At 45.2% G+C, this 21,138-nt stretch overlaps 1 protein-coding gene across 1 annotated transcript in view; it reads right to left on the bottom strand.

The window, feature by feature from the left end:
• Positions 1-21,138, bottom strand: part of SPAG17 (sperm associated antigen 17) — a 143,098-nt gene that overhangs the window by 85,604 nt on the left and 36,356 nt on the right. Inside the window, exons 6-13 of the mRNA XM_054163906.1 lie at positions 17,720-17,914; positions 11,329-11,510; positions 6,359-6,505; positions 5,609-5,681; positions 4,110-4,264; positions 2,869-3,006; positions 1,633-1,746; positions 430-580 (exon numbers count right to left, since the gene is read on the bottom strand). Of these exons, the coding sequence (XP_054019881.1) occupies positions 430-580; positions 1,633-1,746; positions 2,869-3,006; positions 4,110-4,264; positions 5,609-5,681; positions 6,359-6,505; positions 11,329-11,510; positions 17,720-17,914 (1,155 nt within the window). The remainder of the gene's footprint in view (positions 1-429; positions 581-1,632; positions 1,747-2,868; positions 3,007-4,109; positions 4,265-5,608; positions 5,682-6,358; positions 6,506-11,328; positions 11,511-17,719; positions 17,915-21,138) is intronic.

Raw genomic sequence — 21,138 nt, forward strand, 5'->3', positions numbered from 1 at the left:
CACATTCAAGTCTCTCAATGTTCTTCTTGCACTGAGGGGCCCAGAACTGGACAAAGGACTCAAGGTGTGGCCTAACCAGTGCTGAGTACAGGGGCACAATGACCTCCCTGCTCCTGCTGGCCACACTACTTCTAATGCAGGCCAGGATGCCATTGACCTTCTTGGCCACCTGGGCACACTGCTAGCTCATGTTCAGCCAGCTGTTAATCAGTACCCCCTGATCCCTTTCTGTTTGGCAGCTCTCCAGCCACTCTGACCCCAGCCTGTAGCACTGCTTGGGGTTGCTGTGGCCAAAGTGCAGAACCCGGCACTTGGATTTGTTGAATGCCATCCTGTTGGACTCTGCCCATCTCAGCATTCCTCCTATTTAGTAGGACAATTGACCAGAATTAAAGAAAGTTATGTCAATGAAAAAGAAAATCAGCTTACCATTGGTACAATAATACTTGAGCTCATGAGCTCTTGCCAAGCGTTCAGCGTTGTTTTCAGCTGAAGGACAAGTGAAATGGATAAGTTCTGTAAGAGGCAGCTTAGCCATCATTTCACGTTCAATCTTCTCTGGATTTAAGTTATCCTGGACCTGAAACAAAACCCCAAGCACTTGAGGTGAAGCAAACTTCCACACCAGTGAAAATTCTCAAAATGATGTCTGGATAAAGAAGTCTTTTTACAGCAAAATAGGTATGTCATCTAGTTAAACTGGTTAGACACAGACTCTGAGCTTGTGCTCACTGTGTGTTATGGAATCATGGTGTCAGAAATTTTAGGCAGAAAAGCTGGGATGCATAAGAGAATATCTGGGTTCTACACATTGGCCACAACAACCCCATGCAATGCTACAGGCTGGGGTCAGAGTGGCTGGAGAGCAGCCAGGCAGAAAGTGACCTGGGGGTAATGGTTGATAGTAGGATGAACATGAGCCTGCAGTGCGTCCAGGTGGCCAAGAAGGCCAATGGCATCAGGAATAGTGTGGCCAGCAGGAGCAGGGAAGTCATTCTGCCCCTGTAGTCAGCACTGGTTAGGCCACATCTTGAGTCCTGTGTCCAGTTCTGGGCCCCTCAGTTTAAGAAGGATTTAGAGACACTTGAACATGTCCAGAGAAGGGCAACAAAGCTGGGGAGGGGTTTGGAGGACAAGCCCTGTGAGGAGAGACCGAGGGAGCTGGAGCTGCTTAGCCTGAAGAAGAGGAGGCCCAGGGGAGACCTTATTGCTCTCTACAATTATGTATCTATTCTATTCTATTCTATTCTATTCTATTCTATGTGTTTAGTCTGCGTGCTAAATCACTTCCATCAAGCTAGTAACTCTTTTTCTGCAGTTTCATCAATGTTTGGCTACAGTAAATCAACAGAGTTCTGTCATCTCATCTATGCCAAAGGCTAAACATTCTTATCAATTATGCAAGCAGATCACTGAAATTAATCTAATGCTCTGTGTTTGTCTGCCAGCAGGACTACTTCACTGCTTCTTAACCAGACTAAACACATTAGTGTGTCCATCTCAGTAGGAAGAATCTAGGCTATACTGTTCTGCTTTGTAAAAGCACCTCTCCACCCTCTTTAGTGCACTGAATATTGACTGCCTGTGGACTTTAGAACTGTTTATACATACATATGACAGGTAGTACTATACCTTCAGCATGTGCCATCGCTGAGCCTGGGTATCATGGTAGTTCAGTAAGACAGGGTACTTGGGAGTAACAGTCTCTCTTTCATTGTATTTAGGAGAAAAGTAGTCATAGAGATTCTGTTGAAAAAGAAAGATAGATTAACCCCAAACAATCAGATTTATTTGTCATTTTGGGATATGAATAAAAGGCAACTGTAAGAGTCTAAATTCCTTGTATGACTCAACAAAGATAAAATCACTTGCTGCTTGCCCAGACAATATGTTGTGGGGCAGAGCAAAGACCAATCCTGGATGCAAATCACCTTGTGATTGCATCGTGATAACACTGGACTGCAGCTGGCCCAAGGACCCAGCCATCACGCCTTCAGGACAAGATCATTTCCAGGAAGGGAAGGTGGCGAGACAATGGACTCACCACCTGTTTCTGGATGTGTAATGGGTGTGTGGGCAGGTCAAATGGAGAAGGGGAAGGCGGACGCCCTCCCCCCGCCTCCATCTAGACACCTGCCTAAACACACAGGATTACACAGAAAGACTTCCTGGGGAACGATATCTGGATACTTATGATTTCCTGGCCCCTGAATTCCTGAGGGACAATGCTTGGACACATACCTAAGGACTAAAAACTGTATAAAAGACTTGACCACTACTGGCTCAGTAGGAAGAAAACCGCAGGGGAAGAAAACCGCAGAGAGAGAAAAACGCTGAAGGAGGACCATGCCGCTGAGAAGGAAGCAAGCAGACTGAACCCTCTCTCCGTGTCCTAAGTCCTGCTTGCTGCCACTCATGGAGCTGACCCACGCTGCCCAGAGGGACCACATCGTATCTCCAGCTAAAGCCTCAGCACCCTTTCTCTACAGACCCAGGCTGCCCAGAGGGATCACATCGCGTCTCCAGCCAAAGCCTCAGCACCCTTTCCTCCACAGACTCAAACTGTCTTGGGGTGGGTGAGGGGTGTGGTAATATGATTCCTTTCCTCTTCTCTCTCTCTCTTCTCCGTCTCCCTCTCTATCTTCTCCCTCTCCCCTTCTTATTTCCATTTTCTCTCCTCTTCTCTCTCTCTCTTCTCCCTCTCCCTCTCTATCTTCTCCCTCTCTCCTTCTTATTTCCATTTTCTCTATGTAATAAATAGCCTAGCTGTTGATATTTTGGCCTGGTTTGTGCCTCTCATTTCACAACATGGGAATATTCAAAAGAACTAGTCTCTTTCCCTCTCCGGACCGAGACAGCAACACAAACCTCTTTTTCACACTTGGAAAGCCAAAGAGAAGGAAGGATGGAGGCTATATGATCTGCAATGGTATGATGTAGCCCATCTGCCCGAGGCTCAGGTACCACCAGACTAGGTGGTGTAAGGTCTTCTTCACTTGCAATCACCTGGCAAACATAGAAACATAGAATCACTATTGTTGGAAAAGACCTCAGAGATCATCAAGACCAACCTATCACCCAACACCTCCTGACTAACTAAACCATGGCTCCAAGTGTCACGGCCAATCCCCTCTTGAACACCTCCAGGGATAGTGACTCCACCACCTCCCTGGGCAGCACATTCCAATAGCCAATTACTCCTTCTGAGAAGAACTTTCTCCTTACCTCCAGCCTAAACTTCCCCTGGCATAGCTTGAGACTGTGTCCTCTTGTTCTGGTGCTGATTGCCTGGGAGAAGAGACCAACCCCCATCTGGCTACAACCTCCCAGCAGGTAGTTATAGAGAGCAATAAGGTCTCCCCTGAGCCTCCTCTTCTCCAGGCTAAGCAACCCCAGCTCCCTCAGCCTCACCTCATAGGGCTGTGCTCAAGGCCTCTCCCCAGTTTTCCTAAACTGAGGGGCCCAGAACTGGATACAGGACTCAAGGTGTGGCCTAACCAGTGCAGAGTACAGGGCACAATGACTTCCCTGCTCCTGCTGGCCACACTATTCCTGACACAGGCCAGGATGCCATTGGCCTTCTTGGCCACCTGGGCACACTGCTGGCTCCTGTTCAGCCAGCTATCAACCAGTACCCCCAGGTCCCTTTCTGCCTGGCTCTGACCCCAGCCTGTAGCACTGCATGAGGTTGTTGTGGCCAATGTGTAGAGCCTGGCACTTCGATGTGTTCAATCTCATGTCACTGGACTCTGCCCATCTGCCCAGCCTGTCAAGGTCCCCCTGCAGAGGTCTCCTACCCTCTAACAAATTGACACCTGCCCCCAAATTAAACCTTCTTCCTCATTTGATCATATTGTATGTAATGTATGCAACACAGAAAAAATATTGTTGGAATAATACACTCTATGTACAGAAGAAGTGCACAAGAGGAAAGACAACCAATTAAGACACCTTATAGTTGTGTTTTCTTTGTATTGAGCTCCCTTGGTCAGTGTTTCCATGCAAAGTCTCTTATTTTAAGCTGAAATAAGTTTACTGATTGTTGATCAATTCAGTCTAACTGGTCTAAGCCAAATCAGCCACTGGAATTATAAAGAGAATATTCCCACCTGTTCCAACATGCAGTTGAGCAGTAAGGGTACAGAAAAGCATTCCTCAGGTATTTGACTGAGTAAGTCATTGTAGTACCTCATGTCCACAGAAGGAGTCCAAAAGGAGGCAGCTGCTTCTGTTTTAGTAACAAATAAAACATTGAGATCAATTTCTTCAGAAATGTCAATTTACATTAACAGCCACTTCAAACTGCAGCAAATTATTCTTAAAAGAGACAACAAAGTCCACTTCCACAGAGCTCTTAGAAATCTGACTGTGACTAGGAACAGCTGAAGTAACTTTCTAAAGAATGGAGATATTACCACCCCAATTTCCAGAGACTTCCAGTGTAATCACCAAGAAACTGCTCTCAGAACATCAAATCACATCTTCAGAACTGTGCAAATAATTCCATGGGTTTATGATGTCAGATGAATGAATGCTACTGGACTAAAGAGCTACAGGTAGTGTTTTCATTGCTTGGACATAGAATAGTATTAACCAGGTTGGAAAAGACCTTCGAGATCATCGAGTCCAACCTATCACCCAACACCATCTAACCAACTAAACCATGGCACCAAGTGCCTCATCTAGGCTCTTCCTAAACACTCCCAGTGATGGTGACTCCACCACCTCCCCGGGCAGCACATTCCAATGGCCAATCTCTCTTTCTAAGAAGAACTTCCTAACATCCAGCCTAAACCTCCCCTGGCACAGCTTGAGACTGTGTCCTCTTGTTCTGGTGCTGGTTGCCTGGGAGAAGAGACCAACACCCTCCTGGCTACAACCTCCCTTAAGGTAGTTGGAGACAGCAAGAAGGTCTCCTCTGAGCCTCCTCTTCTCCAGGCTAAGCAACCCCAGCTCCCTCAGCCTCTCCTCACAGGGCTGTGCTCTAGGCCTCTCCCCAGCTTTGTTGCCTTTCTCTGGACACGTTCAAGTGTCCTTAAACTGAGGGGCCCAGAACTAGACACAAGGTGTGGCCTAACCAGTGCTGATCACAGGGCAGAATGACCTCCCTGCTCTTGCTGGCCACACTATTTCTGATGCAGGCCAGGATGCCATTGGCCTTCTTGGCCACTTGGGCACACTGCTGGCTCATGTTCAGCTGCTGTGAACCAGTACCCCCCAGGTCCCTTTCTGCCTGGCTGCTCTCCAGCCACTCTGACCCCAGCCTGTAGCACTGCATGGGGTTGTTGTGGCCAAAGTGCAGCACCCGGCAGTAGGACTTGTTGAATGTCATCATGTTGGATTCTGCCCATCTGTCCAGCCTGTCAAGGTCCCTCCGGAGTGCCCTTCCACCCTCTAACAGACCAACTCCTGCCCCCAGCTTGGTGTCCTTCGCAAATTTACTAATTATGGACTCAATCTCCTCATCCAGATCAATCAATAAAGATATTGAAGAGGATGGGGCCCAGCACTGATCCCTGGGGGACACCACAAGTGCCTGGCTGCCAGATGAATGAATGCTATGGCAGACTGAAGAGCTACAGGTAATGTTTTCATTCCTTGGACGTACCCTGGGACAAAGTTACTGCTGTCACAATTTCTTCTGCTTGTCCTTTTTTCTTTGCAAGTAGTGATGGTTGTACCTAAAGGAAGAAAAACAAAGATAATAACCCCTCAGAAATAATGGAACTGCACAAAAATGTGGGAGAAGCTTGTTTCCTTTATCTTTTTTTATTCATCCTAGCCTTGAAGCAAATCTTTTGAATGGCTGAAATAAGGGGAGGCAAATTCAACCTAACCCTGAATGGAACAAGATAGTCCCAATGTAGTTTGATGAATGCTTTGGATGAGCATTCAGTACTGCTGCAACAGATGGAGTAAGCCCATTCTCCTGCCCACTTAAGCCATTGTCTACTATAAACAAAGAACTGGTCTCGCATAGAACTAATGATATTGTATTGATAGTTCACAGATCTGCAACAAGACACAGTAGCTCTTTGCAGGCATATTGATTTTTCAGACTCAAGAAGGTGTCTAGAAGCTCTTTAAGGAGATTTAACACTTATGATACTCTAGACCTGTATGAGCCTTCAGATTTTCCTATTTCAGTTTCCTCAGCGATCAACTGCCTTCCACCATCCCCTCCCCCCCATTTTGTAGGTTTTAAATGCTGAAGACACTTCATTCCCAGAAAAATGCACACATAGTGATGGTCCAAGATGAGTTCTTGAGTGCAAAATTAAAGACAAGGAGCTAGCCTATAGCTAGCTGTTCTCTACAAGAAGCATGGTGAAGTACAAAGGATCCTTGCCTCTGTTACACTTGGCTGTGTGGATTTGCTCTCGGATACTACAGGCACATTAATAAACTTGGTGTTTTCCAGGTAGGCATGATGCTGTCTTCTCCAGTCCAGGCAGTCATACATCAAACAAGCAATACTTTCAAACAGCACAGTGCCAAATTCAAGCTAGGACAGAAAAAAAACAGAGAATCAAGTTTGCATATCAAACCATCACATAACTCAGCCATAGGAGTCATTACCACTCTAAGCAGCAGATCTACAACAGTTTCAAAATCAGCTAAGGGATTTTGTTTCTTCACTAATCCAAAATATTGATAGAATTATTATAAGAAGACAAGGCCTCACCTTTATTTACATCAACACTGCCACACCACATGGACTGCCACACTCAGTATGGACTCAGTATTGCCCATTTGATTCGGTTAGAATAGAATAGAATAGAATTTACCAGATTGGAAAAGACCTTTCAGTCCATCAAGTCCAACCTATCACCCAACACCATCTAATAAAATAAATCACAGCACCAAGTGCCTCATCCAGTCTCTTTCTAAATACCTGCAGCAATGACACCTTCCAGCAACTCAACATCTTTCCTAAACTGAGGGGCCCAGAGCTGGACACAGGACTCAAGGTGTCCAGAGAAGGGCAACAAGGCTGGTGAGAGGCCTTGAGCACAGCCCTATAAGGAGAGACTGAGGGAGCTGGGGTTGCTTAGCCTGGAGATGAGGAGGCTCAGGGGTGACCTCACTGCCCTCTACAACTACCTGAAGGGTGGTTGTAATCAGGAAGGGGTTGGTCTCTTCTCCCAGGCAACCAGCACCAGAACAAGAGGACACAGTCTCAAGCTGCGCCAGGGGAGGTTTAGGCTGGAGGTGAGGGGAAAGTTCTTCACTGAGTGAGTCATTCGTCATTGGAATGTGCTGCCCAGGGAGTTGGTGGATTCACCATCCCTCGAGGTCTTCAAGAGGAGATTGGATGTGGCACTTGGTGCCATGGTCTAATCATGAGGTTTGTGGAGACAGGTTGGACTTGATGATCCTTGAGGTCTCTTCCAACCTTGGCAATACTGTAATACTGTGATACTGTGCGGCCTAACCAATGCTGAGCACAGGGCACAATGAATTCCCTGCTCCTGCTGGCCACACTATTACTGATACAGGTCAGGATGCCATTGGACTTCTTGGCCACCTGGGCACACTCCTGGCTAATGTTCAGCCTACTATCAACCAGTACCCCTAGGTCCCTTTCTGCCTGGCCGCTCTCCAGCCACTCTGACCCCAGCCTGCAGCACTGCATGGGGTTGTTGTGGCCAATGTGTAGAACCTGGCACTTGAACTTGTTCAATCTCATGCCCTTGGACTCTGCCCATCTGTCCAGCCTGGCAAGGTCCCTCTGCACAAAGCCTAACTAATTTTATCATAACTGTTCATGGTGTGTTTTCTTACAACTGGAATTTAGTTTGTTTGTTCTGTTTGTTTGTTTGTGGGGTTTGCTTTTTGTTTTGGAGTGAGTTTTTTGGGGTTTTGATAGGGATGGGATATTTATTTGTGGAACCTCCTACTGAGGAGAATTTCAAAACCTGCCTGGACATGTTCCTCTGCAACCTGATCTAGGAGAACCTGCTTTAGCAGGGGGGTTGGAGTAGATGATCTCTCGAGGTCCCTCCCACCATTCTGTGATTCTGTGAAGAGAGGTAACTTAGAATAAGCCTTTTATATCACATGTGAATGTTTCTACTGGTGATTAACCTGCAGCAAGTTCCACCATTCACCTGCCCTAGATGGAAATAAATAAATGAAACCCCAACTAATCAATATAATCTCATTACTTTCTTTCTTTCATAATGAACTGAGCTCTGAATCCCAGAGTGCAAGCAAATGAATGTCAGCATGCCAGACCAATGGCCAAAGGGAGAAGGCTGTATCTGCAAAAACTTGACAAGGATAGCATCAAGGTTCTTAAGGGGTTTTCACTGAACCTTGGAAGCAATAAAAAGAATAATACCAATTGCTATTCTAAATATGAAATACTTTTGTTCAAATTCCAAAACCCTATCTGAGACTACATGCCACATTCAAGTTTCCATGGCTTTAATGGACATACTCTTCCCCCATACGTCCTAGACACCTTGAGTCCTGTGTCCAGCTCTGGGCCCCTCAATTTAAGAAGGACATTGAGACACTTCACCTAATAAATGCAGGGAGAGGGGGAAAAGCAATCATACCTTACTACAATCTGTATTGTTAATCACTCAGTTCTGGGCCCCTCAGTTTAGGAAAGATGTTGACTTGCTGGAACATGTGCAGAGAAGGGCAACAAAGCTGGGGAGGGGTTTGGAGCACAGCCCTGTGAGGAGAGGCTGAGGGAGCTGGGGTTGCTTAGCCTCCAGAACAGGAGGCTCAGGGGAGACCTCATTGCTGTCTACAACTACTTGAAGGGAGGTTGTGGCCAGGAGGGGGTTGGTCTCTTCTCCCAGGCAACCAGCACCAGAACAAGAGGACACAGTCTCAAGCTGCACCAGGGGAGGTTTATGCTCAAGGTGAGGAGAAAGTTCTTCCCAGAAAGAGTAACTGGCCATTGGAATGTGCTGCCCAGGGAGGTGGTGGAGTCACCATCCCTGGAGGTGTTCAAAAGAGGATTGGACGTGGTGCTTGGAGACATGCTTTAGTTAGTCCTGAGGTGTTGGGTGATAGGTTGTACTTGATGATCTCTGAGGTCTTTTCCAACCTTACTATTCTATGATTCTATGATTGCTGACTCTCAAAGACAAGTATTTTTGAAATATCTTCCTTCTTGCTGAAATCTGAAAGCAGAGAGTACCTACTCTATATAAGACTCTTAAGATTTTTATATCAATGTCTAACAATTTGTCACAGGAATTTTCCTTCTGTACATCTTGAACTTGTGAGATGCAGCAAGCTGGGAGCAAGTTCACCAGAATAGACTTACTCTATCCACCCATGATTTCACTACTTATATTCCTGCCATCTGTTTCTCTAAAACCTCATAAATGTTTTTACTTCTGATGAAATCTGAGAAACAGATGACAGTGAAATTACAACTACAGTCTGCTGGAACACTTTCTGTGCCAGGTTATTTTCCTTCTGTTTCAGCTGTAATATAGCTGCTCACAGGATATTCACAGGTAACACCCATTCACTGTAAGATGTGATTATGGGGATGATCTATGAGATAAAAACATTCTTTTCCAAAATAGGCTTCATATTTTGAGTTTAGATCAAGAGTATGATTATAAGTAACTCTGTAAGTTGCAAGCCTACTTGTTCCCACAGTTGAGGCAGTTTTAGTGAATGCCTTGGAAAACCACTGTGGATTTAGCTGAACTAAGTTCTGATCCCTTCAGGATCAAGGATACTTCCTTGCTCACTAGGCTGTTTATATAGAGGATTTAGTGCACTGTAAGTATGTGTTAGGAGGATGTAGTCTGTCCTCTTACCCTAATAATACAGACCACAAATAAAGCAGGCTAAACTATAACATCTTGCTTTACTTTACTGTACTGGATATGGTAAAACAGCAGATCGAAAGCAAAATTGCCTTCATTTTGATTTGTTCTCTGGTGACTGTTGTGAGATACAGTAAATAGACCTGCTCTTATGAGGACAAAAATACAATTTCTGTTATTTCATACAGAAATCTAACTCTCTAATGAGCTCCAAATTGGGTACATATAAAGATGCTGAACAAATTAACCATAGAATCATTAATGGTTGGAAAAGACCTTTAAGATCATCAAGTCCAACCATTACCTAACCCTACCAAGTCTGATGCTAAGCCATGTCCCTGAGCACCACAAATCTGCATCTTTGAAACACCTCCAGGGATACGGATTCAATCATGTCCCTAGGGAGCCTAAGCCAGTGTTTGAGAACCCTTTCAGATATGAAGTCTCTTCTAACCGCTAACCTAAACCTCCCCTGGTGTAACTGGAGGCCGTTTCCTCTCATCCTGTCACTTGTACTAGGGAGAAGAGACTGACCCACCTCACTGCAACCTCTTTTGAGAGAGCTGTAGAGAGAGAGAAGGTCTCCCCTCAGCCTCCTCTTCCCTGTACTAAACAACCCTAGTTCTTTTAGCTGCTCCTTACAAGACCTGTTCTTTAGGCCCTTCACCAGCTTTATTGCCCTTCTCTGGACATGCACCAGTACTTCAATGTCTTTCTTGTGGTGAGGGCCCCAAAACTGAACCCAGCACTCAATGTGTAGCCTCACCAGTGCTGAGTACAGGGGTGTGGTGGTTTGAACGATTTCCTCCCCTGCTCCGCCCCCTCCTCTTTCCCAATAGAGAGGAAAAGAAAGGAAAGGAGCAAATCCACCAAGAAATAATACACATACATGTAACAATAACAGGTAGGGCTCACAAGGGTAAGGAACAAGGATGGATGGGAAAAAAGAAATATGAAATACAAAACCAGTCCTTTGCAAAGGTGTGGGGTGCAGCAGAGAGGACCACATGGCAGAGAAGCAGGGGAACAAGTGGCAGTCCTTGTCCAGGCAAAGGCAGGGGCCAAGAGACCTAATGGCTGCAGTGTCCTCCTTTTTATAGCCTTGCTGGACAAGGAGGGGGAGTGGAACAGACTAACTTAGTTTCCCAGGAGGAAAACCCCCTGCAGGGAGGGCAATGCTCTCACAAGCCCTCCCCACCCTGCTTCCAGGATGGATGTAATCCATCACAAGGGGGAGAGCCCTCAAATACCTCAAACTGTTTAAAAACTGCTGCTGGGGCCTACAATATTAAGAAACTCCAAATCAGTTATTTCTATTCAAAGGACTCTTTGTGAATATATATAAGCTGAATAAGCTTGTTGGATTCATAGGCAACAACATTTGTTCCAGATTACAAATATACTAACTACTTTGGTTTTGTTTCTTAGAAGACTAAGCTAAAAATCCTACTATTTCTAAATGGGTCTTCAATATTACAAGCCCCAAAGTATGGCATGCTCTTTGAAAGCAGAATCTACTCACCAGCATTTTTCTGTCAGACCAGTCAGGGGGGAAGACGTTCTCCTTAACTAGGTAATGAAGCCTGGCAACGTTAGAAAGACTTGATCCATGCTTTCCACTGCTCAAAACTGGCTCCAGGTATTTCCAAAATGTTTCCAGCTCCTTGACAGCTCCATCTTTCTTTCTTTTCTCTGCTTCTGCAACTAAAGATTTTAAGTATTAGATACATCGTGGTACCGGGTCCCTTTTCCACATAGCACAAATCGTACGCTAGTCTTTGGTAAGCACTGTTAAAATATTGCCATCCTCAGAGTCTCTGAGAATCTGACACTGGACTTTGGGATTAAAAATCTCCAGAAAGAAAGGTAAAGTCTCAGTAAGAGTTGGGTTTTTTTTCAGAAACAAAAGAAAACCAAACCAAACTGAAACTACACCATGACTTCTCTCTGCAAACTTGTGGTGGGCTGAAGTTTCCCCCAGCATTAACTTAGCACAACTAATTCAGTTGGAAGCAAATGAAGCTGTATTTACAAGCAAGATCTACACTCTACAATGGAATGCAATGAATATGTACAAAATATACAGGACTTACAATATTATACAGGTATTTACAATTAGCAAATAACACAGAAACCCCCCAGGTGCCCCTCTGGTTCTCCCAGAGACCAGGGAAAGTGCTCCACTGCCCCCGCAAACCTCCTCCCCCCTCCCTTTTGTACCAAAGAGAAAAGAGAGGAGTTGAGAGAAAAACAGGTAAGCTTATCTTTCTCAAGACCAGCCAGAAGCGTTATTACCTCCTGAGCGAAGCAGAACAGCCAAGCCAGAGAAAAGAAAAGGAATTGGAATGGAAGTGAAATGTGAAAGATTGTTATGGTACAGCTTTCTTATCCCAGACAGACATTCTGTCCAATCAATTTGTTTAGAATAACGTTTTGTTTTCCTTTCTACACCCCATAGTGCCTTATTTATATTTTTCTACTTTTCTGCTCAAAATCTGCAGCTACATTTTAAAGGCACAGCCTAAAACTGCCACAAAACTAAATCAGAGCAGCGAATGTTTCAAAGCTAGGAAATGTGAAACTCCCAGGTTTGTACTTTTCCAAAGCTGCCACCACATATCTTGATGAACTTGTTCTTTAGGTATAAGGTAACCAAGGCTTATCACCACAATTTTATTGGTGTGTGGAAACTGGTGCAAAAGGGGATTAAGGTACAGTATGACTGTGACTAGCAAGTCTGGAATTGTATGGTTTCCATTTTCACTGCACAGTAGTGATTGATCTTCAAAGATGTACTACCTGAAGAGAAAAAAAAGAAAGCTTTCTCTTAATGCCAACCTTACAATCAGAGTCTGGAAACTAAGATCACTGCTAAACCTGAAAGGACTTGCTTTCATTTGGACTTATGGGTGCAAAATAACGTGCAACAGCTGCGAGAAAATGTTGATACAGAAAAGATTTGGCACAACAACTAGCCTGGAGAAGAGGAGGCTCAGGGGAAACCTTATTGCTGTCTACAACTACCTGAAGGGAGGTTGTAGCCAGGTGGGGGTTGGTCTCTTCTCCCAGGCAACCAGCACCAGAACAAGAGGACACAGTCTCAAGCTGCACCAGGGGAGGTTCAGGCTGGATGTTAGGAAGAAATTCTTCCCAGAAGGAGTAATTTGCCATTGGAATGTGCTGCCCAGGGAGGTGGTGGAGTCACCATCACTGGAAGTGATGAGACTGGAAGATGAGACTAGAAGAGGCACTTAGTGCCATGGTTTAGTTGATTAGATGGTGTTGGGTGATAGGTTGGACTTGATCTCAAAGTTTTTTCCCAACCTGGTTAATTCTATTCTATTCTAATAAATTGCATGGTGATTTTGAACCATCACTGTGAAAACAGAAACCCTAGAATCACTGGGATATGTATGGTTACATTTTCCCAGCATAAATGGAGAAAAATCAATTCCATTTTGCCAGGCTGAGTGATTGATCTAAGTTCTCTCATAAGCTCTCAGAAAAGCTGAATTAGAGGAACAGGAAACTAAGCACATGAAAGTCTACTGACAGTGCTTGACTGCACAAAACAAAAACCATACGGGGATGCAAGTATCTAGGAAGGAAAAGACCAGGAAAGCTGTGGTCCTAATCCATGATTCATGTGTGTTCATGCCAAGAACAACTGAAACACTAGAACATAACTGCATTTACAGCTTAATGTCTCTCCACCTAAACATCTCTCTGTACGTTACTGAAAGATCAACCATGATCTGTTTTGTAAGCCATTCATCCATAGAACACTTAATGCCTGTTCCAAAGCACAATTAACTTCTGTCACCGCTGACAGATATTTGCCTTTATATAACCTTAAAAAGACTCAATAATATTCCTCGGTCTACTTCATTACTTCACTAACCTCACCTGTGGAATTTTTTTTCCTGCTACATTCTGTTTTCTCTATTGAAATTTAAGCTCTTCATTTGCTGTCCTAGACTGTTATAAACTCAAAAACTTTTAGTATTTCTCCATCATTCAACCTTCTCAAAATTTAAGGACAACTACTCTGAGTTTTTCCTTGTAGGTAAAATTTTACAGATCCCTAATAATTTCCACCATCTGGAATTTTCCTGATTGGCACACATTTCTGACAAGGTCTTACCTCAATGTTGATCTGCATGGCAAGGTTTAGGACATATTCTCATCCTGGAGATGTGTGAGAGACTAGAGATCTTATCTCTCCTGCTGTGACTCAACAAAGATAAAATCACCTTTGCTGCTGGTCCAGACAATGGACTGAGGCCACTGCTATTGATACCTTCAGGAATATCATACTATCATAGTATCAGTCAGGGTTGGAAGGGACCACAAGGATCATCTAGTTCCAACTCCACTGCCATGGGCAGGGAAACCTCACACTAGGGCAGGCTGGCCAGAGCCTCATCCAGCCTGGGCTTAAACACCTCCAGGGATAGGGCCTCAAGCACCTCCCTGGACAACCCATTCCAGGGCTTCACCACTCTCATGGGGAAGAACTTCCTCCTCACCTCCAGCCTGAATCTCCCCACCTCCAGCTTCATTCCATTCCCCCTAGTCCTATCACTACCTGAGATCCTGAGAAGTCCCTCCCCAGCCTTCTTGTAGGCCTCCTAAGACAAGATCATCTCCACCCATCAGGTACCCGGAAAGGGAGGATGGTGAGACAATGGATTCACCACCTGGCTCCTTATGTGTATTGGGTGTGTGGGCAGGTAAATGGAGGAGGAGGAGGTCGAACCCCCCCCCCTTCCCCCCCCCCCCCCCCCCCCCTCCAGACCCCTGTCCACACACAAAGGAATACACAGGAAGATTTCCTGGGGGACAATACTTGGACACATACCTAAGGACTAAAAAACTGTTGTAGTGGGTTGAGAGACTGATTTTCCCACCAAAGAAAGACTGAGACAAAAAATGGATTGCAAAAATGTTGGAAAGTTTAAACGTAAAAAACAATGAAAGTTTTACAGAAAACCACAAGCACCGTGACAAAAAGAGAGAGAGATCCCAAAATATACCCAAGAATGTCCCATCCCCACCTGGGGGTACACCCAAAATCTCCCCAGGGCTCTTTCTCCAACCCCCCCAACCCAGCCTTGGGGCCTCGGCTCAGCCCATTACCTAGGCAGCCCTGGGGAAGAGACGAGACAGGGAGGACCCCTCACTGATGTTTTATAGGGGAGCAGGGCATTATGGGAATGAAATACCTGGCTTCCAGTGACCACCCACTGGGCTGGGCCCCCCCTTTGGGACATCCCGGGTGTGGCTTGTGCGGCGGCACCCAGCCTAAGCCACAACTGTATAAAAAGACCTGAGCAACTACTGGCTCAGAAGCAGGAAAACACAGGAAGAAAAGACCTGGACAATGGCGCTGCGAAGGAATAATGGAGACAATACCAGGACAGAGACATCACCATGCAGCTGGAAGTAGCAGACCAAGAAGAACTGTCTGCCCGTGTCCTAAGTTCCGCCGGCTGCAACTCATGAAGCTGAAGAGGCTGCTCAGCCAAAGCTGCAGCACCCTTCTACAGCCAAAGCTGCAGCACCTTTCCTCCACAGACTCAAACAGTCTTGGGGGTAAGGAGTCTGGTAATATAATTCCTTTCCTCTTCTCTCTCAGAGTCTCTCGGAGACTTGATAGGGTGCTTGGTGCCATGGTTTAGTTGATTAGGTGGTGTTGGATGATAGGCTGGACATGATGATCTTGAAGGTCTCTTCCAACCTGGTTTATTCTATTCTATTTTTTTCTGTCTCACTCTCTATTCTCTCTCTCTCCTTCTGATCCATCCACTTTATTTGTGTAATAAATAGCCTCAAGGGCTGTTGATGATGCTTGTGCCTCTAGTTTCATAACATGGAAATACTCAAAAGAACCGAGTCTCTTGCCCTCTCTGGACCGAGACAAGATGGTATTTGTTTTTAGTAGACTAGTGATATTGCTAGACATGTTCATTTGTGAAGTCAACATGACAGCTTGTCTTTCAGATCTGTCATCCAGCCATGTGTTTTCTAGCCTTTAATAATAGAATAGGTTCATTATCATGAGGAAAGACCTTTCAGATCTCAAGTCCAAACATTATCTTTTAATTGTATATTTAAATCTTGTACATTTAATTATTCCTGTGTAAGCACATTATACTACACATGTAAGCACATTCTGTCCATATTAAACAGAAGGGTTTTTTTTCCAAATTACTATTCCCTATTCTGCCTAGAATATTTTGCATTTGAATCACATCTCCTTATTTGGGAGGCCAGCACCAGAACAAGAGGACACAGTCTCAAGCTGTGCCAGGGGAGGTTTAGGCTGGATGTTAGGAAGAAGTTCTTCCCAGCAAGAGAGACTGGCCATTGGAATGTGGTGTCCAGGGAGGTGGTGGAGTCACCATCCCTGGAGGTGTTTAGGAAGAGACTGGATGAGGCACTTGGTGCCATGGTTTAGTTGATTAGATGGTGTTGGGTGATAGGTTGGACCTGATGATCTCAAAGGTCTTTTCCAACCCGGTCAATTCAATTCAACTCAATTCAATTCAACTCAACTCAACTCAACTCAACTCAATTTAATTCAACTCCTATTCTATTCCATTCCATTCCATTTCATTCCATTCCATTCCATTCCATTCAGTTTCCTTCAAAAATACCACATAATACCAGACCCAGCATAAATTGAGCCAGCTCCATGCGTCCTTCTGTTTTATAGCAAACTTTTAACAGTTACTCTACAGAGGTCAAGATTTTTTAATGATACTGCATCAACCCCAAATGAACAACTCCCCAATTCCCTCAGCTTGTCGTTGTAGGTGAGGTGCTCCAGCCCCCTGACCCTGCATGGAAGGTTGACCATGAGCCATCCATGTACTCTTGTGGCCTACAAGGCCACATCTTCCTGACAAGGAGACACTGAGGCAGCTGGGGCTCTTCAGCTTGGAGAAGAGGAGACTAAGGGGTGACCTCATAAACGTTTATAAATACATATAGTGTGAGTGCCAAGAGGATGCAGCCAGGCTCTGCTCAGCAATACCCAATGACAGAGCAATGAGTGGAAGCTGAGGCACAGGAAGTTCCATGGAAACAGGAGGAAGAATTATTTCACTGTGAGGGTGACAGAACAGTGGAACAGGCTGCCCAGGGGGATTGTAGAGTCTCCCTCTCTGGAGATAGTCAAGAGCTGCCTGGATGAGTTCCTGTGTGACCTGGTATAGGTGATCCTGCTTTGGCAGGGGGGTTGGACTGGATGATCTCTGGAGGTCCCTTCCACCCCTTAGCATTCTGTGATTTTACCTATTTCTCCACAGTTTGAAGTTGGATTTTTCTACTACTAGTACTGATTGTGATTAAATTGTCACCTGTCTTCAATAGTATTTGTAGTAGAAATAGATTAACTCCTTTCACCATCACACATGCCAACAAGAAGTACAAAAAGCACTCCCCCAGGTGGGCACCGCTGAATACAGTTGCAGGATGTTATTCTGTAGCAGATTCTTCCCTGGCCGAGGCCGCAGTCCCATGTTGGCCAGCTGGGCAATTCCCCTGAAATTACTAAATGAGCCAAGCTTGCCAAGCAACACAACTTCCTGGCTGACAATTCAGAAGGAAACACTTTAGCAAATGGTCTTTGGTGGCTCCTGCAAAAAACTATGGCTGCAACTACTGCCTGCTTAGTCAGCCCCTCCTTCTACTGCCCAGCTAAGGCAAGCTTTTGCACTGGCAGATCATTTGATTTGGTGATTAACCATGGGAAATACAGTTTTTGCATTGCAAACAGAGCTGCTCACAGGTGACCTGCACAAACACAAAGCATAGAGAGGGAGAAAACCACAGAAGGAGCAGTCTTTACTCAGGTGAAAAAAAAATAGTCTCCTTTCTACCCAAATTTTGTTTTATGACCAACTTACCTTCAGGTGAAAGCAAAGATGCTCCTTGAAGTGTGGTTGCTTCCAAGTATGTCTCCAAGGGCTTGTAATTCTCAGAAGAAATTCTAATTACACTTGAAATGTTAATCCCAAGTTCAGACATCACAGGCAGCATCTGAAGGTTGTGGAAACCCAAAATGATAAAGTAATGATGGGCACCATCATCTGGTTCATCATCTGTTCAAAACACAGCAAAACCAAATTAGTGCAAGGATGTTCCACAGCTAAATAAAACTATTTTTTTTTCTTGGCTATTTAGGGGATACTGCAAATTAAGGTCAGAGAAACAGTTCTTTTATAACATCATAGGGATAAGTACATGTAAGTTTTAAAACATTATGTGCATCAGACTGAAGTCTTCTGTAGCAAGCCACCTGGAACTCATAGAATCATTTTGGTTGGAAAAGATCTTTAGAGTCATCAAATCCAACCATTATCTAACTCCACCAAATCTGGTGCTAAAGCATGTCTCTCAGCACCGCATCTCTGCTTCTTCTAAACACCTCCAGGGCTGAGGATTCAACCACCTTCCTGGAGAGTCTACTCCACTATTTAACTCAGCTGGAAGGATGTAAGTCAGAAGCAGTCCTTGTTTGAAAAAGCACCAGGAGACAAACTGAAGAAACAGAATATAATCAGAATGCTAGCTGTGCCAGCATTTCTGAAATTGTTCCTCTTTAGGAGGAGTTTAGGATCGTAACATACTCCTACGCTCTAATGGTAGTTTAAGATGTCCTATTTCATCCTGCAGAAAGGTGGTAGGGAAAACACCCAGAGCAAGTTACTGTGTCTTAGAGGAGAGATTACATTAGCTGTTATAAGCCAGCAGTGTGCCCAGGTGGCCAAGAAGCCCAATGGCATCCCGGCCTGCATCAGGAATAGTGTGGCCAGCAGGAGCAGGGAAGTCATTGTGCCCCTGGACTCAGCACTGGTTAGGCCACACCTTGAGTCCTGTGTCCAGTTCTGGGCCCCTTGATTTAAGAAGGACATTGAGACTCTTGAACGTGTCCAGAGAAGAGCAACGAGGCTGGGGAGAGGTCTAGAGCACAGCCCTGTGAGGAGAGGCTGAGGGAGCTGGGGTTGCTTAGCCTGGAGAAGAGGAGGCTCAGGGGAGACCTTATTGCTCTCTACAACTACCTTCAGGGTGGTTGTGGCCAGGAGGGCATTGGGCTCTTCTCCCAGGCAGGCAACCAGCACCAGAAAAAGAGGACGCATCCAGGGGAAGGTTAGGCTGGATGTTAGGAAGAAGTTCTTCCCAGCAAGAGAGATTGGCCATTGGAATGTGCTGCCCAGGGAGGTGGAGGAGTCACCATCCCTGGAGGTGTTCAAGAGGGGATTGGATGTGGCACTTGGTGCCATGGTTTAGTTAGTCAGGAGGTGTTGGGTGACAGGTTGGACTTGATGATCTTTGATGTCTTTTCCAACCTTATTGGTTTTATGATTCTGTGAACTCTGAAGGAGGAGCTGCAGGTATGAGCTGACTCACTGCTAACTGCTCCTTACCCAACAGGTTCATATTTACTAGATGGACTTCATGTCAAAATCCTCAGCAGCTGGTGATGGCAACTCATGCTAATCCTTGCAATTGGTAAGGTGCATATTCAAATTCATCTTAAAGTGCAGCTGAGAAGTTTCAGACTGCCTGCTCTGTTTGGGCTTATCAGTTCTGTGTCAATAGGCAGAGAACATTTCAGTACCAAAGCAAATGGTTAAACATTCTGGAAGTGAAAATGAGCCCTCTAGAAGCTTGACTGTACCCTAAGTTAATTGCATAGTTTCATTTTATGATTCATGGAGAAATACAGGTGTTCAGACAGGTTTCAAATGGTTTAATTCATCCAGCATGGTTATTTATCCTGAGACAACAGAAACAGCCTGCTCGAGCAACCTGTATCTCTTCATCAACTATGGAACACATACAATTAGTGCAGACTGTCCTGCAGTAACAACAAGGCACAGTTTTGCCTTCTATTTAGTACAAACATTCTTTTTCAGGCCCAGCAACACAACACACTGAAAAGTCATTTAGCCATTCCCCAGCTTATGGGACTCATTCATCTAAGGGGTTAAAAAAGGTCAGAAGCAAAGGTAGTCTGGCACTGACAACTGCCTGTGCTCAGGGATATGGCCAGGGCTGTGTAAATGCTGCGACCACCTGGAGCAGCAGGCTAGCAATATGCTTGTCTCTCTTTTTCTTGTAGCATTAAGCAGACAAAAAAGAGTATAGAAATGTGGAGAAAGCTTGACTGAGGAAGCAGTCACCATGCACAGGCACTGCTAAAACAAAATCAAAACCAGAAGATAAAAGTAACCTATTCTGTTACTGCTAGTACTGAATTTGATGCTTCAATTGCTTTCAGAAGAAAAAGAATGAGCACATACAATTAGTGAGCATTAATACTTTCGAAGAAAAAAGACAGGTGTCTGCACAGTGACTTACAGAGATGCAAAACTTCCAGTGTATGCTCAAGACTGCCTGCCATTCAACAGTTTTAATTAAGATTATGCTAATACTCATGACAAGTTAATAATAAGAATCAGTCAGCTCCAATAATCAGTGACTAGTTCATACTCACATTATGACAGACAGTGGAGGCAATCCCAAGATTACTCAAAAGCAGACGTTCCATGTCGTGAATACTAGGGATAAATTTGCAGACAACACCAAGTTGGGGGCAGGAGTTGAATCTGTTAGAGGGTAGCAGGGCTCTGCAGAGGGACCTTGCCAGGCTGGACAGATGGGCAGAGTCCAAGGGCATGAGATTGAACACATCTAAATGCCAGGTTCTACACATTGGCCACAACAACCCCATGTAGTGCTACAGGCTGGGGTTAGAGTGGCTGGAGAGCAGCCAGGCAGAAAGGACCTGAGGGTGCTGGTTGATAATGGGCTGAATGTGAGCCAGCAGTGTGCCCAGGTGGCCAAAAAGTCAATGGCATCCTGGCCTGCATTAGGAACAGTGTGGCCAGCAGGAGCAGGGAAGTCATTGTGCCCCTGGACTCAGCACTGGTTAGGCCACACCTTGAGTCCTGTGTCCAGTTCTGGGCCCCTCAGTTTAGGAAAGATGTTGAGTTGCTGGAAGGGCAACAAAGCTGGGGAGGGGTTTGGAGCACAGCCCTGTGAGGAGAGGCTGAGGGAGCTGGGGTTGCTTAGCCTGGAGAAGAGGAGGCTCAGAGGAGACCTTATTGCTGTCTACAACTACCTGCAACAAGGTTGTAGCCAGGTGGGGGGTAGTCTCTTCTCTCAGCCTGTGGCAGAACAAGAGGACACAGTCTCAAGCTGCCCCAGGGGAGGTTTAGGCTGGATGTTATGAAGAAATTCTTCTCAGAAAGTGAGATTGGCCATTGGAATGTGCTGCCCAGGGAGGTGGAGGAGTCACCCTCACTGGAGGCATTTAGGA

Source organism: Dryobates pubescens, chromosome 8 (assembly GCF_014839835.1).
Source record: "Dryobates pubescens isolate bDryPub1 chromosome 8, bDryPub1.pri, whole genome shotgun sequence".
Lineage (NCBI taxonomy): Eukaryota > Metazoa > Chordata > Aves > Piciformes > Picidae > Dryobates > Dryobates pubescens.